We start from the raw sequence: 16,156 nt of genomic DNA on the forward strand, positions 1-16,156 counted from the left end.
TGGCTTAGAAGAACATGATTTTTAGGCATTCTGATGACGCCATGTTGTGTATTGGAAGTTAAAGTAGTTGGATATTCTACAAAATCAGGAAGCAGTGAAAAAATAAGCTATAATAACACCATATTATAACCATATCAATACCTGAATATAGCCATGATGTGGTTGCAGACATCAAAGAGTTGACAGATGAACTAAAATTTTGGTACCATGCAGGGTATCTGACCTAATTAAGCTTTTGTCTGAAGAAATATTACACTTCTATTGACAGATTCAAGATGTGGTGCAATCCAAAGGAACAGAGAAAAATACCTGGAGGTATATTTGTGCAAAAGATGCAAATTTTCCAATTAAGATGAGTCTCGCATCATTCTAATTTGAAAACGGCCTGTGAAAGCCAAGCCAGCAGCTAAAATGACAGACGGAGGAGGAAAAATACATTGCTTTCCAAGCAGATCACCATAAATGTCTAAATTACCCAAATCAAGAAATTCATTTCATCTCTAGTTGTGTCATATAAAATAAGGTTCTGTGGTGGAATGGGCATGCCATTAGCAAGGAAACGAGGAGGTAGCATTGCAACTATGAAATCAAAGTGTATTACAGTAGCAGGGAATGCTTTCTATACAGGATGAGCTTCTTGGCAATACATTACCATGCACAAAGGGTGCCTCTGGGCCTGGGGCAGTCTGAACCAGTATAAAAGCCAGTCGAACTGCAGGCTCCCTCATCCACTTCTCTTGCCTTCTCCTCCTTGGTGAACAAGGTAAGTAGCAAGTGCCTCTGTGGGTTTCTCTTCTTTGTCCTTTTTCTCTTTCTCTTTCGTGTAGCTTTTCTGAGAGCCTTGCTCCTTACCAACATCATGGAAGATGGGGAAGGTCTACAGCTTTCTTTGCAGCAGCTCCTTAAAGACCAGGGCTCTTGATCTCTCTTCCTCCCTACACAGGCTGTCCCAGCTCCCCAGCCTGTGCCTTTGCTCTGACCGAGCAGGCTGTCACTATAACGCTGCCTGTGCTTTGGCTGCCCTCTCTCCCAGGTCCACCTCCACCCCAAAGCCATGTCCTGCTACGACCTGTGCCGTCCCTGTGGGCCAACCCCACTGGCCAACAGCTGCAATGTGCCCTGTGTCAGGCAGTGCCAGGACTCCAGGGTCATCATTGAACCATCTCCCGTGGTGGTGACCCTGCCTGGACCCATCCTCAGCTCCTTCCCCCAGAACACCACTGTGGGATCCACCACCTCCGCTGCCGTTGGCAGCATCCTGAGTGAGGGAGGAGTGCCCATCAACTCCGGGGGCTTCAGCCTCTCTGGCCTTGGTGGCCGCTACTGTGGCAGACGGAGCCTGCCCTGCTAAAGCCGGGATGGATGTCTCCAGTGAGTGCGTCGACCAGGAAGACCAAAGCCAGGTGCCGGACTGAGGACATTGCTGCTAGCCAGGCTTCTCTGGGCAGATTGGTTGAGCATCCTTGTGCCCTCCTGCAAGGGAGGGATGGAAGCAAGGTGCCAGCCTGTGCTGTCTGGAAACATGTCCAGCTGATGTCTTCTTTTTCTCCTACTTTCCTCTCCACATCATGAGTCCCTGTTGTCTCCTGCTATCCTGTGCTATCGGTTCATCCTGAAGCAACTGGAGAAGGTCCCTGCTCACCACCTTCTGTGCATGTGTGTCAGATGAAGACGTGTGTCTTGCTGTGAAGAGGTGCCTGACTGTCAGGTGCCCTTGTAGCAGCCTGGACAGCATCCCTTCCAGGATGCACTGCTTTGTTTCTCTCTTTTTACTCATTAAAGTTTATGTTGCATTGTAGCTTGAGTCTTCTTGTGTTCCTTCCCTCCTGGGATGCCCAGCCAAGCTGCCCAATGGGGTGCCCAGCCAAGATGTGTAGTGGGAAATGGAATAACCTAGAGCGGGAGAGATTGGGTGGGTTAGGGCCGATGGTTAACCTGTCTTGTGCCTGGAGGAGCTGAGTGCCTCAGGTCTATGGTCATTGGAAGAGTGATTGGGTGGTGGAGGGTTTTGTGGTATAATCTGAACACAAAAAGGGTGTCCAGAAGCTCCCCTAATGGACATGTGAGCAACAAGCATGCTTGGATACTGTCTCGGGTTGACAAGGGAACACACTGACCTACTGCAAGACATTTCTGTGCAGTCCAACACTGACCTGTTGAAAGCTCTGATTCCATGTTACCACCTGCAACTGATCCTTGCCCTTCCTTCCTCGAAACCCTTCTTGGAAATCCTGGATGTGGAGGGAGCGCCAAAGGGATTGAAATGAGAGGTTGCCAGAGCAACTATACAAAAGGACATGTGAACCCTCTACTAGATTCTGGCAAAGTTGGAATAGGTTGAGCATTGATGTGTAGGTGATAGATATGTACACACAGGCCTCATAGTTCCTCATCAGAAAGAGATGGGCAGTGCTGATGTTATGTGCTGGAAACTCTTTGCACAGCCAGAATGGAGCAGGAAAAGCATTTTTGCATCCACCAAAGGAGTCTTGTGCTGAAAAAAACAAGGAGTTGCAGAGTTCTTTATCTGTCACTCTACCATGCAGGGAAGTGATACTGGCACAGTTGTGCTGCAAAGCTTCTAGAAACCCCACTCAGCTGCTGAGCAGGTTGTGCTTGGGGAGGTCCCAAGCAGTGATCATTTTGTTTCTCCAACCATGCCACAAGCTGGGGAGGCTGAAGAAGTGGCACCCCATTACCTCAGTTCTCAGTCTCTCCATCACATGCAGGAAATAGTTCGTGCTGCTGCTCTGGTTGTGCTTCGGGTACAGTAGGAGGTGCCTGCTATGCCATGCTCCTCCGATTGTACTTGCAAAGAAATATGGACCCTGCTTGCAGCTGAGCAGGGTTATGTGCCCCGTGGAAATCCTGCCATGTATTTGGTCATGCCTGGTGTAGGACTGATATGTAAAACAGATGCTTGTCTCAACCATTGCTCTCCGTGACCTTAGGACTGATACATAAAACAGGTATTTGTCTTAACCATTGCTCTCTGTGAGCCATGAACTTTTGTGAGTGTGGCGAGACCGTGTACCCCTCAGAAAGAGACTTTATTGCTCTCTGAAACAACTTGTGGATTCGGCTCTGTTGATTCAGCTGCTTGTCCTTGCACAGGGAGGAGGCTGGGATGCATCAGTTCTGACAAGCGGACAGGAACATCCTGGCAAAAACCAAAAAGCGGACGGGAACGTCCTTGCAGGAAACAAAAAGCAGATGGGAACGTCCTTGCAGGAACCAAAAAGCAGACGGGAACATCCTTGCAGGAACCAAAAAGCAGACGGGAACATCCTTGCAGGAACAAACTGTATGGTCAGCAGACAAAAAACCTGCTGAAACGTGCAATTCGTGGATGTAGCCCATGGCTGGTCACAGTTGTTGCGCAATGCTGGAGCAACGACTACCTGATTGACATCCGGACACAATATGGTATAAAGGACCGCACGACTGCCAGCTAGTTGGAAGACTTCTCCCACCAGTCTGGATGACGGGATGCCGTATGACTCCGTGGTGGTAACTTAACTATTTGACCTGCTCTCTCTCTCTCTGCAAATTTGCTTCTATCCTTTTCTCCCTACTCTTCCTCTTTTTCTTCTTCTCTTTTATTCTCTTTTATTTTATTTTATTTTATTTTTTACAATAGTTTTAGATAATAAATTGCATTATTTGGACATTTGACCTCATTTGTGTCTTAATTTCACCCCGTGAGATCTGAATCCTCTTTGTACTGTCCACCGGGACGCGACACCTGGTGTGCAGCCGTCTGTGTGGTTAAAGCAGAAGTGGTGGCAAAGACACAGGCAGCAAGAAGGATGTGTATCGATTGGCCAGGACATGCGTTGGTCACTTGGGTGCATTCAGCTTTGCCCGTGGTCTCCAGCAAAGAGTGTTGAGAGGGGGATAGCCTTGGATCTTAAGCACTGGTACTCTGCTGTTAAAGGTAGGTGGTGATGAGGGAGAGAAGGAAGATGGCAAAAGAGGCGGAACAGCTTCTGCTCAGATGAAAGCTCGATCTCAGAGAGAATGTCTAAACCCCAGAGCAGAGGTTCCCTGCCTAGAAACGTGATGCCTAATAAAGTGTGAATGAGCACAGAACTAGAGCTGACTCTTGTGCATGGGTGACCAGGCTGAAGCCTCAGGGTTATGAGGAGACGGGCCGCATGCATCAGGAAACACTTAAAAGGGAGGCCCTGCAGGGCAAGAGGCTGGTTCACCTGGTGAGGTAGGACACTCCTCGTTACTGGCTGCATCATCTGTCTGTGCTGATGTGTCATTTCCCCTGGAAAAGTTAGGGTTCTAATAGTGTCAGTCTAAAGGAGCCTGTGTGGCTGAACAGGCACGTCATGAACAGGGAAATGAAAAGAGAAGGTTGCAGGGCAGAAGTAAACCCCCTAATTTTTTCAATTGTGATGACTTGCATGTAAGATGAGCTTTTTGGGAAACACATTCCACGTGCAAAGTCTTCCTCTGGGCGTGGGACAGTCTTGAGCAGTACATAAGCCAGTCCAGTGGGGGCTCTCCCTCAGCCACTTCTCTTGCCTTCTACTTGGTGAACGAGGTAAGTAGCAAGTGCCTTCTTCTGCTTGTTGTCTTTGTAATTTTTCTCTTTGTCTTCTGTTCTCGACTGAAAAGTTTTGTTTTGCTGAGACCATTGCCACTCATCTCTGTTCTCTTTACCAAACTGTGGGGAGGTGGGAGAAGGTCTTCTCTGTCTTTGCAAGGCCCTATTGAGGACTGCAACTCCTAAGATTCTCTTCTTCCCTATGAAGCTTGTCCCTGCTTCCCAGCCTGTGCCTTTGCTCTGACCGAGCAGGCTGTCAGGCTGCTCCTCACACGCTGCCTGTGCTTTGGCTGCCCTCTCTCCCAGGTCCACCTCCACCCCAAAGCCATGTCTTGCTACGACCTGCGCCGTCCCTGTGGGCCAACCCCACTGGCCAACAGCTGCAACGAGCCCTGTGTCAGGCAGTGCCAGGACTCCCGCGTGGTGATCCAGCCCTCTCCCGTGGTGGTGACCCTGCCCGGACCCATCCTCAGCTCCTTCCCCCAGAACACTGCCGTGGGATCCTCCACCTCCGCTGCCGTTGGCAGCATCCTGAGTGAGGAGGGAGTGCCCATCAACTCCGGGGGCTTCAGCCTCTCTGGCCTTGGTGGCCGCTACTGCAGCAGAAGGAGCCTGCCCTGCTAAAGCCGGGATGGATGTCCAGTGAGTGCATCGACCAGGAAGACCAAAGCCAGGTGCCAGACTGAGGACATTGCTGCTGGCCAGGCTTCTCTGGGCAGATTGGTTGAGCATCCTTGTGCCCTCCTGCAAGGGAGGGATGGAAGCAAGGTGTCAGCCTGTGCTGTCTGGAAACATGTCCAGCTGATGTCTTCTTCTACTCCTGCTTTCCTCTCCACATCATGAATCCCTGTTGCCTTCTGCTGTCCTGTGCCATGGGTTCATCCTGAAGCAAGCGGAGAGGGTCTCTCATCACCACTCCCTCCCTGTGTGTGTGAGATGAAGACGTGTGTCTTGCTGTGAATAGGTGCCTGACTGTCAGGTGCCCTTGTAGCAGCCTGGACGGCGTCCCTTCCAGGATGCACTGCTTTGTTTCTCTTTTTAGATTCATTAAAATTTATGTTGCGTTGTAGCTTGGGTCTTCTTGTGTTCCTTTCCTCCTGGGATGCCCAGCCAAGCTGTTCAATGGGAAATCACAGAATCACAGAGTGATACAGGTTGGAAGCGGCTTTTGGAGGTTGCCTGGTCCAACCTGCTGTTCAGTGAGTTCATCCTAGAGCCAGTTGTTCTTGGTCCAGATTGCTTTTTGTTGCCTTCAAGGATCTAAACTCATAATCTTCCTTGGCAGCCTGTTCCAGTGCTCAGTGACACTCACAATGAAAAAGTGTTTCCTGACGTTCAGACAGAGCTTTCTGTGTTTCATTCTTGCCCATTGCCTTTGGTCTTTTCAATGGCCTCACTGAAAAGAGCCCAACTCCTTCCTCCTTGAACCTTACCTTCAGGTATTTCAACAGAGGATTGAGTGCCATCCCTGAGAGCCTGCTCTTCCCAGCTCTCAGTCTTTTCTCATATGTATGACTCTCCAGTCCCTTAATCATGTTTTAAATTTAATTTTCATTCATCATGGACTTCATTTGACTCCCTTTCAGTGTGTCCATGTCTCTCTTACACTGAGGAGCCCAGAACTGTACATGGAACTCCTGGTGTGGCCTCATGAATGCTAAGAGAAGGGAAGGATCAACTTTCTCAACCTGCTGGAAATACTTTGTGTAAAGGAGCCCAGAGTACAATAGTATTCTGCATTAGCAAATGTGATCCCAAACAGGCTGAAAGTATGTGGTGCACTTGCATCCGAGGGTCTGAGAGTGGGTGTCTCACTGAAACAGTCAGCTAGAGGGCGCTGTCCTTTACATGTGACAGAGCCATCCAAAGCCACTACATCCCTCTGTCGTGATCATCTGACTTGTGTCTCTCAGCAAACCCCTGTAATGCCTTCCATGGCTCCAACACATGTATGACAGATGCCAAAAGAGATGTAAGCCTTCCCTTCTGCCCCCAGTCTCTGTGTGTCCCCCCTGGCCCATTTCAGAAGTACTTTAGGAATGTTGGCATAGCATCACATTCACAGCTTGGGAGCCTACATGACCCATGCGCCATGACACTCAATTGAGGGCATTTATCAAGTCTTTCTCGATACCTTGCCCTTGAACACCAGAGGATGGAAAAAAACAAACCCTCCGGGATGCAGCGATCATGTCTTCCTGCCTTTCTGCCCTCAATTGCAAGTCCACAGACATCAGGGTGGGAAGTAACCTTGCACATGTGTGGAGCCGGCATGTAGCTGGTGATGTAGGAGAGGACAAGCTGCCTGTCCCTTCCTGCCTTATCCTCTAATCCTCCACTGATGATATTTGCCACATGCCCCAGAACTCCTATTTCAGGTAGAGTGGGGGGCACCTCCTGTGCTGTCACATACGCTGTGGGAACCCCTACACTGCCTTTCCCTGGAGCTAAAGCCCTATCTTTTCTGAATGACAGCTGCTGTCAGCAAAAACCCCGTGCCCTTCTGTGCATTCCCTCAGGGAATGCACTGTCCACCAACACTTGTGAGCCATGCTGAGCTGACAGCAGAAGCAAGGTGGGCTGAAAAGATCATACCAGGGAGGGAAGGCAGCATCAACTGCATGTAATTAGAGAGAGCAGGATGCAGCAGTCTGGAGTCTTCGAGCAGATCCTCACTGTGGGCGCTGACAGTGGGACTACCACAGGCCAGTGGGAAACTGCATGTCTGAGTGCACTGAGATGCCTGGGAAGAGGAAACAGAGATCCTGGTGTCTACTTGTGTCCAGTGTGTTCCTGCATGTGTTCCTAGACTAGTATTTGTTATGAATTCCGATGTCTCATAGAAAGCTTTCCAAGCTTCTTGCAGTGCCTGTCATTGAGTTAGGGTGTAGGCTCAAAGAAGAAATGTTTGGTATCCTTGAGCATGAAAAACGAACAGTTGGGAAGCCCCAGCACAGATCTTTGGTACTGCTGGGGTTAGGGTGGGAGTGGAAATAGTATGTGCTGAAGAGAAGTATTTCTGCTTTTCAAACATCCTTCTCTTCTTGATCAGAAGCTGCTGGAGGCTATCCTCACTTGGACGGAGTTAGGTATTAGGTTATTCAATGGGTATGGTGACTCTTGTCACAGAAAATTCTCTCTAATTCTGGCCTTGTATTTTAGGGTAGCCAGAAAACATGCCCTGTTCAACATGTGAATCCTTAAAGTGAGGCCCTGGAGGGCAAGGGGATGGCTTCATCTGGCCAAGTGGGACAGTCGTCATCACTGGCTGCATCATCTGTCTCTGCTGACGTGTCATTTCCCCTGGAAGTGTTTTGGCATCTGAGAGGGTCAGTTGAAGGGAGCCTGTGTGGCTGAATGGGCACGTCATGAACAGGGAAATGAAAAAGCAGCATTGCAGAAAACATAAGCAATGTCCCCGTTTCTTTAATTATGATGCTTTGCATGCAAGATGAACATGTTGGTAAACACATTGCATGCACAAAGGGTGTGCCTGGGGAGGTCTGGATCAGTATAAAAGGCAGTCAACTGCAGGCTTCCGCATCCACTTCTCTTGCCTTCTCCTCCTTGGTGAACAAGGTGAGCTGCAACAAACGTTGCCTTTTTCTTGTCTTTTTTCTCTTTGTCTTCTAGCTCCAATTGAGTCTTTGTCTCTGTGTAGCTTTTGCTGTAAGCCTTACAACTTGTTTGTGCTGCCAGCATCTGTGTTCTCTTTGCTGCCCTGCAGGGAGGTGCAAGAAAGACTTGGGCTCTCTTTACTGTGGGGCCAGGGCTCCTAATCCTCTCTTCCTACCTATGAAGCTTGTCTCTGCTCCCCAGCCCGTGCCTTTGCTCTGACCAAGCAGGCTGTCAGGCTGCCCCTCACATGCTGCCTGTGCTTTGGCTGCCCTCTCTCCCAGGTCCACCTCCACCCCAAAGCCATGTCCTGCTACGACCTGTGCCGTCCCTGTGGGCCAACCCCACTGGCCAACAGCTGCAACGTGCCCTGTGTCAGGCAATGCCAGGACTCCCGCGTGGTGATCCAGCCCTCTCCCGTGGTGGTGACCCTGCCCGGACCCATCCTCAGCTCCTTCCCCCAGAACACCACTGTGGGATCCACCACCTCTGCTGCCGTTGGCAGCATCCTGAGTGAGGGGGGAGTGCCCATCAACTCTGGGGGCTTCGGCTTCTCTGGCCTTGGTGGCCGCTACTGCGGCAGAAGGAGCCTGCCCTGCTAAAGCCGGGATGGATGTCCAGTGAGTGCATCGACCAGGAAGACCAAAGCCAGGTGCCAGACTGAGGACATTGCTGCTGGCCAGAGTTCCCAGATCGGTTGAGTATCCTTGTGCCCTCCTGCAAGGGAGGGATGGAAGCAAGGTGCCGGCCTGTGCTGTCTGGAAATGTGTCCAGCTGATGTCTTCTGCTTCTCCTGCTTTCTTCTCTGCATGATGAGTCCCTGTTGCCTCCTGCTATCCTGTGCCATGGGTTCATCCTGAAGCAACTGAAGAAGGTCCCTGCTCAACACCTTCTCTCCATGGGAGCGGAAGGAAAATGCTTGTCCCACTGCTGTGAAGAGGTGCCCGACTGTCAGGTGCTCTTGTAGCAGCCTGGACAGTATCCCTTCCAGGATGCACTGCTTTGTTTCTCTCTTTAGACTCATTAAAAGTTTATGCTGCATTGTAGTTTGTGTCTCTTCATGTTACTTCCATCCTGGGATGCCCAGCCAAGATGTGCAGTGGGAATATGAGGCACCCTAGAGGGGAAGAAAATGAGTGGGTTAGGGTCAATGGTTGAAATGTTTTGTGCCTGGACGAGCTGAGTACCTCAGGTCTATGGTCATTGGAAAAGAGATTGGGTGATGGAGGGTTGTTTGGTGTGGTCTGAACACACAAAGGCTTGCCAGAAGCTCACCCAAGGAACACATGAGCAACAATCAAACTTGGATACTGCCTCCAATTGATGAAGCAAGCCACTGAGCTGCTGGTGCTCTCTAACACCCACCTGCCCAACACTCTGATTGTGTGTTACTGCCTCTAATTGGTCCTTGCCCTTTCCTCCTCAAAGCCCTTCTTGAAAACCCTGAATGCAGAGGGAGTTCCAAAGAAGTTGAAGGGACTGGTGTCAGTCAGGACAACTTCCTTAAAGGAAATAAGCACTGATTTTGAATTTTCTTCCCTTTCCCTCCCTTCCATGGTCTATTTCTAACGGGGGACAGATTGCAACTGGCCCTACAGTCAGAGTCAGAAACCACTCATGTGAACTTCCCTGGTGTTAAGAGTACGTGCTTGCACCAGGTGGCTGTCTTCTGGTGTTCCCTGAAAGAAAACTTTTGCTCAAAATATCCCTTTGCTTTTATCTGCCAGGAAAACCTGTATAAATGCACTCCCATCCTTAGTTGTAAGCCATGCTGATCCATTAGCAGAAGTATGGTCAAAGTCATAGAAGGGAAGAAAGGCAACGTCCTCAATAGGAGCTCATAGGAGCAGGGTGTTTCAGCAATCTTGAGCCTTTATGTAGACCTTCGGTATGGGGGACCGAGCTGGGGAGAATGGAGAAAGGTAGGAACTAGATTCTTTGCTTTTAATATTTTGTTTGTGGAATGTTTTGAAGTGGAAGTACCGTGGATAGAAAACTGATGTGCGGTATGATTTCAGCATAATGAAAATGTGCTTATGTTTGAAGGATATCTTTCCATTACACACAGGGTTGCTGTGTTGCAGTCACACTGGGGATTTCTTCTGCATGCATGTTTAATCGGATAAATATCTCCCATCAACCTAAAAGCTCTCTTCGTCTTCTTCCATGAGGAATTTGGTGTGGACCTCTGTGATTAGAGACTTGTCTGTCTCCAATGAAGTCTCAACCTAATTGGGGAAAGGGTTTTGTCCACCCTTTGCAATGAGGACCCACTTGGGGCGTCAGAGGAATGCAGCTGGTGCCTCAGGCAGGACTGTCATTCCTCTTGGCAACATTCAGCCCTTGTCTTGCCCCAAGAAATACAATGTAGAGCATTGAATCCTTCCCTTGGAATGCCTCTTTGGGGAGATCCTGACATCTGCTGCTCTCCAGGCTGTCTTTGCTGGCACTGCCAGCCCTCTCTTGCTAATGCGGAGGGTTTTCTATTGAATTTAAATCTTGCTGAGTGTTAGGAACTGTATGTGCTGTCCTGTCAGCATGTAAGCATAAAGAAGTTGAGGAATGTACATGGGGAATGGAAGAGGGAAGAGTTTTGAAGCCAGAAGACATTTTTGTTAGAGAGTGGTTTCTGAAAGATAAGAGCAGTGGCTAGCTAGTACTTGTGGGAAAGCAACATCATCATTCATTCTAAAACATTCTTGTTCTGCTGATTGGGCACCTCCAGGCTATTCTGAAAGAAGTGAGAGGCAAACCAGACAAGCCTATTCCTTCTAAGAACAGTGGGAGATACCAAAGAAAATACAAAATGCAATAGCACAGTCTCCCTGGTCAAAAAGAAGATGCCTAGGAAAGCTAAAAAGACCCTGGAGGCACAATCCTGGATTTGGCCAGTCCCAGCATAGCAAAATCCTGCCTTTTAATTGTATGTTTATATGGGAAAAAACCTGTATTCATTAAAATAAAAGCCAGACGGGAGCCTCGGGAGAGTAAGATGCTGACATCACCTAAATATATGGCACCACTTCACCCAGTTGATTGAACCATCTGTCTGAATTTGCTGTAAATTCACCTGGAAACATTTTGGCCTCTAATAGTGTCAGTTGAAAGGAGCCTGTGTGGCTGAATAGGCACGTCACAAACAGGGAAATGAAAAGGCAGCGTTGCAGGGAGCAAAAACCACCACCACATTTACTTAAGTGGGGTGATTAGCATAAAATATGAGCTTGTTGGTAAACACGTTACTATGCTCAAAGGATGCCTCTGGGCCTGGGGCAGTCTGGACCAGTATAAAAGCCATTCTAACAGCAGATGCCCTCATCTGCTTCTCTTGCCTTCTCCTCCTTGGTGAACAAGGTGAGCTGCAACCGAATTTGTTGCACTCTTCTACTTGTCTTGTTCTCCTCTTTGTCTTCTGGCTTCAACTGAATCTTTGCTTCACAGTAGCTTTTGATGAGAGCCTTGTTTCTTAATTCTGTTCCCATCTTTTCTGCTCAATTTGTTCTTCAGTGCGGGGAGGTGGGATGTCATCAGCTTTCTTTCCAGGATGTAGTTTGGGACCGGGGCTCTAACCTCTCTTCCTCCCTATTGAGGCTGTCCCTGCTCCCCAGCCTGTGCCTTTGCTCTGACCGAGCAGGCTGTCAGGCTGCCCCTCACACGCTGCCTGTGCTTTGGCTGCCCTCTCTCCCAGGTCCACCTCCACCCCAAAGCCATGTCCTGCTACGACCTGTGCCGTCCCTGTGGGCCAACCCCACTGGCCAACAGCTGCAACGTGCCCTGTGTCAGGCAGTGCCAGGACTCCCGCGTGGTGATCCAGCCCTCTCCCGTGGTGGTGACCCTGCCCGGACCCATCCTCAGCTCCTTCCCCCAGAACACCGCCGTGGGATCCTCCACCTCCGCTGCCGTTGGCAGCATCCTGAGTGAGGAGGGAGTGCCCATCAACTCCGGGGGCTTCAGCCTCTCTGGCCTTGGTGGCCGCTACTGCGGCAGAAGGAGCCAGCCCTGGTAAAGCCGCGATGGATGTCCAGTGAGTGCATCGACCAGGAAGACCAAAGCCAGGTGCCGGACTGAGGACATTGCTGCTGGCCAGGCTTCCCAGATCGGTTGAGCATCGTCGTTCCCTCCTGCAAAGGGGGGTGGGAAGCAAGGTGCCGGCCTGTGCTGTCTGGAAACGTGTCCAGCTGATGTCTTCCTCTTCTCCTGCTTTCCTCTCCGCATCATGAGTCCCTGTTGTCTCCTGCTGTCCTGTGCCACGGGTTCATCCTGAAGCAAGCAGAGAGGGTCTCTCATCACCACTCTCTCCCAGTGTGTGTTGGAGGAAGATGTGTGTACCATTGCTGTGGAAAGGTGCCTGACTGTCAGGTGCCCTTGTAGCAGCCTGGACATTGTCTCTTCCAGGATTCACTGCTTTGTTTCTCTCTTTAGATTCATTAAAGTTTATGCTGCATTGTAGCTTGAGTCTCCTCATGTTCCTTACCTTCTGGGATGCCAATCTAAATGGTGTAGGGAAAAATGGGATGCTATACAGGGGAAAGGTATCACTGAAGGCATGTAGAAGATTCATGTCTTTCGTGGGGGATTTGGAGGAAGGACGTCCCACTGAAATGTTCACCTGGATAGCACTGTTCTTTACATGCCTACCCAAAGTCCTCCATATCCCTTTGTCCTGAACACTAGGCTTGTTGTTTCTGGGAGCAAACCCCTGCACTAATTTCCATAGCTCCAAGACAGAGAGGACAAGCTGCCTATTCTTTCCTCCGTCATCCTCTAGCCTTTCAGAAGTGATGTTTTGCTCTGTGGTCTTTGGTCCTGCTTCATTTAAAAAGAGGGACACCTCTTCTGCTATCCCATACACTGTGAGGATCCCTATACTGCCTTTCTCCAGAGGTAAAGGCCTGTCTTCTCTGAATTAAAGCCACTGTCATCAAAACTCTCTGTGTCCTTCTATGCAGGAACATGCTCAGGGAATGCACTGTTCACCAACACTCACGAGCCATGCTGAGCTGACAGTAGAAGCAAGGTGGTCTGAAAAGATCATACCAGGGAGGGAAAGCACCATTAGCTGCATGTGATCAGAGGGAGCAGGGTGCAGCAGGGCACTGGTGTCTTTGAGCAGACCCTCACCACGGGCATTGAATGTGGGAATATGAAGGTCTGGTAGGAGACCCTACCCATGGATTTTCTGGGGCAGGGATAGGATTGAAAGGATGCTTAGAAGAAAGGACAGATTTTGCACATATACAATGAATGTAAGCTTGTTCTCTTGAAGGATAAGTCCCTCCCCCTGACTGCGGTAATAGATGGAGTTGGTGTGCTGTGTCCCAGGTGCAGAGGAGATTTCTTCTTCTTGCACATTAGTGGCCTGAGTGCAGGAACTCCCAGGCCAACGGCCGTGATGAGCCTCACCTGGGGCCTCTCAGTCCTCCTACTCCCCTTTAACCCAGGGCCTTACTTAAGCTCTGTACTGAGCCCTTCTCCTTTTCTTCAGCTTAGCAGCAGGAGTGTAAGCTTCCTGCTCTTTAGCACATTTGTGTATGCCTGACTGTGATCCCCTTGATCCAGACCTAAGTTGTGGATGGAATTCCCAGCCTGTGCTTGACTCTGTCTGGTTGTTGTGGCCCTGGTCAGCAACTGATGAGCTTTATGGCCCAGGTTACCATACCGGGATCTGCTCCTGGTGTGTGGAGTGTCTGTGTTGCCTGATGTCAGTCCTGCTTCATCACCAGGAGCTTGATGGTTGACCTGGACTGTGGGCTGCACCCGTCCACTGTCTGTGCATTTTCCTTGCTCAGGTACTGTGCAGTGGGGTCATTGCTGGTGAGGATTCTGTCCTCCTGTCTTTGTAACAATGCTCATCTCCTGGCTCCCATTCTGGAGGGAGCAGCTTGCACTCACTGAGCCCTGACAACGTTTCTGGATAGATGGACTTTTGCTGTCCTCATCAGGTAAATCGATGCAAGCTTCTAAGCTCTCCTCATCATCTCACATGAGGAATTTAGTGTAGGCCTCTGTGATTAGAGAGCTGCCTCTCTTGTGAAGTCCCAACCTAATAGAGAAAGGAGTTTTGCCCACCCTTTGCAATGAAGATCCAGTTGGGGTGTCAGAAGAATGTGGCTGGTGTCCCAGGCAGAGCTGTCATTCCTTTTGGCAACATTCAGCTCCTCTTCTGCCCCAGGAAATGCGGTGTAGAGCATTGAATCCTTCACTTGGGAACACCTCTCTGGGGAGATCCTGACATCAGCTGCTCTCCATCAGTGCTAGCTGTCATGTGCTTCTGAGGAGAGTTACATGTTGCATGGAAATGGTGCTGAGTGTTTGAAGCTGTGTGTGCTCTCATGGTGATATGTTGAGCAGAAGTTGAGGGATGGACCATGAGGAAGAGGAAATCAGATGCATTTGGCGCCCACAATGTGCCTTTGTTTTGGGGGGGTACATCCCATTTTAACAGGAGTGTTGAACCAATACTGGGCTGTGGTAGAGCAACGTTGTTGATGAAAGCTGCCTGTGTTTATGACTGGGCCATCTAAATGCTGCTGTTATCAGTGAGAGGGAAAATAGCCATGCTTGTATCTCCACAGAGCAATGATCGGTATCACAGAAGCACAGAAAACCCAACAGCGTACTTAGACAATTGGTACCTGAAACAGCCTGAGCTGGTCAAAAGGGAAAGCTGAGGAATTTGCTGGTCCTTCCATGGCAGATGTCTTGAAAGTCTGACCTTTAATGGTAAGTATGGAAGCACTGAGGACCCACAGCTTAGAACAAAACCTGAAAACAAGCTCCAGGAGGGTGAGAGGCTAGCATCAGCTGGTCAGGTAGGCCATCTCCTACTTGCCTTCATCTTCTTCCTTCACTACTGTGTCATATCCCCAAAAATCTTATGGCCTCTAAAGTTGAAAGGAGGCCGTGTGACTGAATGAGCACATAATGAAGAGGGAAATGAAAAGGCAGAGTTGCAGGGAACATAAACATCGTCCCCATTTCTATAATTGTGATGCTTTGCATGGAAGACGAGCTTCTTGGTAAACACATTCCATACTCAAAGGGTGCCTCTGGGCCTGGGGCAGTCTGGACCAGTATAAAAGCCAGTCGAACTGCAGGCTCCCTCATCCACTTCTCTTGCCTTCTCCTCCTTGGTGAACAAGGTGAGGTACAACCGCCTTTTCCCACTCTTTTTCTCCTGTTCTCCTCTGTCTTCCAGATTTACTCAGCTCCTTTCTCTTTGCTTGTGTTCCTGAGTCTTGGGTCCTTGCAACCACAATGGGAGGTGGGGGACAACTTTTTTCAGGGAATGTTTCAGGATGGGGTGTCTTTGATCTCTCTTCCTCCCTATTGAGGCTGTCCCTGCTCCCCAGCCTGTGCCTTTGCTCTGAGCGAGCAGGCTGTCAGGCTGCCCCTCACACGCTGCCTGTGCTTTGGCTGCCCTCTCTCTCTCGCAGGTCCACCTCCACCCCAAAGCCATGTCCTGCTACGACCTGTGCCGTCCCTGTGGGCCAACCCCACTGGCCAACAGCTGCAACGAGCCCTGTGTCAGGCAATGCCAGGACTCCCGCGTGGTGATCCAGCCCTCTCCCGTGGTGGTGACCCTGCCCGGACCCATCCTCAGCTCCTTCCCCCAGAACACCGCCGTGGGATCCTCCACCTCCGCTGCCGTTGGCAGCATCCTGAGTGAGGAGGGAGTGCCCATCAACTCCGGGGGCTTCAGCCTCTCTGGCCTTGGTGGCCGCTACTGCGGCAGAAGGAGCCAGCCCTGGTAAAGCCGCGATGGATGTCCAGTGAGTGCATCGACCAGGAAGACCAAAGCCAGGTGCCGGACTGAGGACATTGCTGCTGGCCAGGCTTCCCAGATCGGTTGAGCATCGTCGTTCCCTCCTGCAAAGGGGGGTGGGAAGCAAGGTGCCGGCCTGTGCTGTCTGGAAACGTGTCCAGCTGATGTCTTCCCCTTCTCCTGCTTTCCTCTCCGCATCATGAGTCCCTGTTGTCTCC

The 16,156-nt window shown here is 50.2% G+C and overlaps 4 protein-coding genes and 1 pseudogene across 4 annotated transcripts; all 5 read left to right on the forward strand.

Annotated features, from left to right (window-relative positions):
* Positions 1–678: 678 nt before the first annotated feature.
* Positions 679–1,351, forward strand: LOC115602814 (feather beta keratin). The gene is made up of 2 exons (XM_030474248.1): positions 679–763; positions 1,034–1,351. The coding sequence occupies exon 2, from the start codon at positions 1,055–1,057 to the stop codon at positions 1,349–1,351; it is 297 nt and encodes a 98-aa protein (XP_030330108.1). The 5' UTR covers positions 679–763; positions 1,034–1,054.
* Positions 1,352–4,885: 3,534 nt separating this feature from the next.
* LOC115602815 (feather beta keratin) lies at positions 4,886–5,182 on the forward strand. Its single transcript, XM_030474249.1, has one exon. It carries the CDS (start codon positions 4,886–4,888, stop codon positions 5,180–5,182), a length of 297 nt encoding a protein of 98 aa, XP_030330109.1.
* Positions 5,183–8,034: 2,852 nt separating this feature from the next.
* Positions 8,035–8,775, forward strand: LOC115602816 (feather beta keratin-like). The gene is made up of 2 exons (XM_030474250.1): positions 8,035–8,133; positions 8,455–8,775. Exons 1-2 carry the CDS (start codon positions 8,035–8,037, stop codon positions 8,773–8,775), a joined length of 420 nt encoding a protein of 139 aa, XP_030330110.1.
* A 2,642-nt stretch (positions 8,776–11,417) lies between these two features.
* LOC115602817 lies at positions 11,418–12,179 on the forward strand (annotated as a pseudogene).
* Positions 12,180–15,591: 3,412 nt separating this feature from the next.
* LOC115602724 (feather beta keratin-like) lies at positions 15,592–15,927 on the forward strand. Its single transcript, XM_030474105.1, has one exon. The coding sequence runs from the start codon at positions 15,631–15,633 to the stop codon at positions 15,925–15,927; it is 297 nt and encodes a 98-aa protein (XP_030329965.1). The 5' UTR covers positions 15,592–15,630.
* The last annotated feature ends 229 nt before the right edge of the window (positions 15,928–16,156 follow it).

This window comes from Strigops habroptila, chromosome 22 (genome assembly GCF_004027225.2).
Source record: "Strigops habroptila isolate Jane chromosome 22, bStrHab1.2.pri, whole genome shotgun sequence".
In the NCBI taxonomy this organism is placed as follows: Eukaryota; Metazoa; Chordata; class Aves; order Psittaciformes; family Psittacidae; genus Strigops; species Strigops habroptila.

Bases quoted from the DNA above. Each gene is read 5' to 3' on its own strand.
- LOC115602814 (XM_030474248.1), top strand. From the start codon at position 1,055: ATGTCCTGCTACGACCTGTGCCGTCCCTGTGGGCCAACCCCACTGGCC.
- LOC115602815 (XM_030474249.1), top strand. From the start codon at position 4,886: ATGTCTTGCTACGACCTGCGCCGTCCCTGTGGGCCAACCCCACTGGCC.
- LOC115602816 (XM_030474250.1), top strand. From the start codon at position 8,035: ATGCACAAAGGGTGTGCCTGGGGAGGTCTGGATCAGTATAAAAGGCAG. The intron at 8,134-8,454 runs CAAGGTGAGCTG...TGCCCTCTCTCC, and splicing joins GCCTTCTCCTCCTTGGTGAA to CAGGTCCACCTCCACCCCAA.
- LOC115602724 (XM_030474105.1), top strand. From the start codon at position 15,631: ATGTCCTGCTACGACCTGTGCCGTCCCTGTGGGCCAACCCCACTGGCC.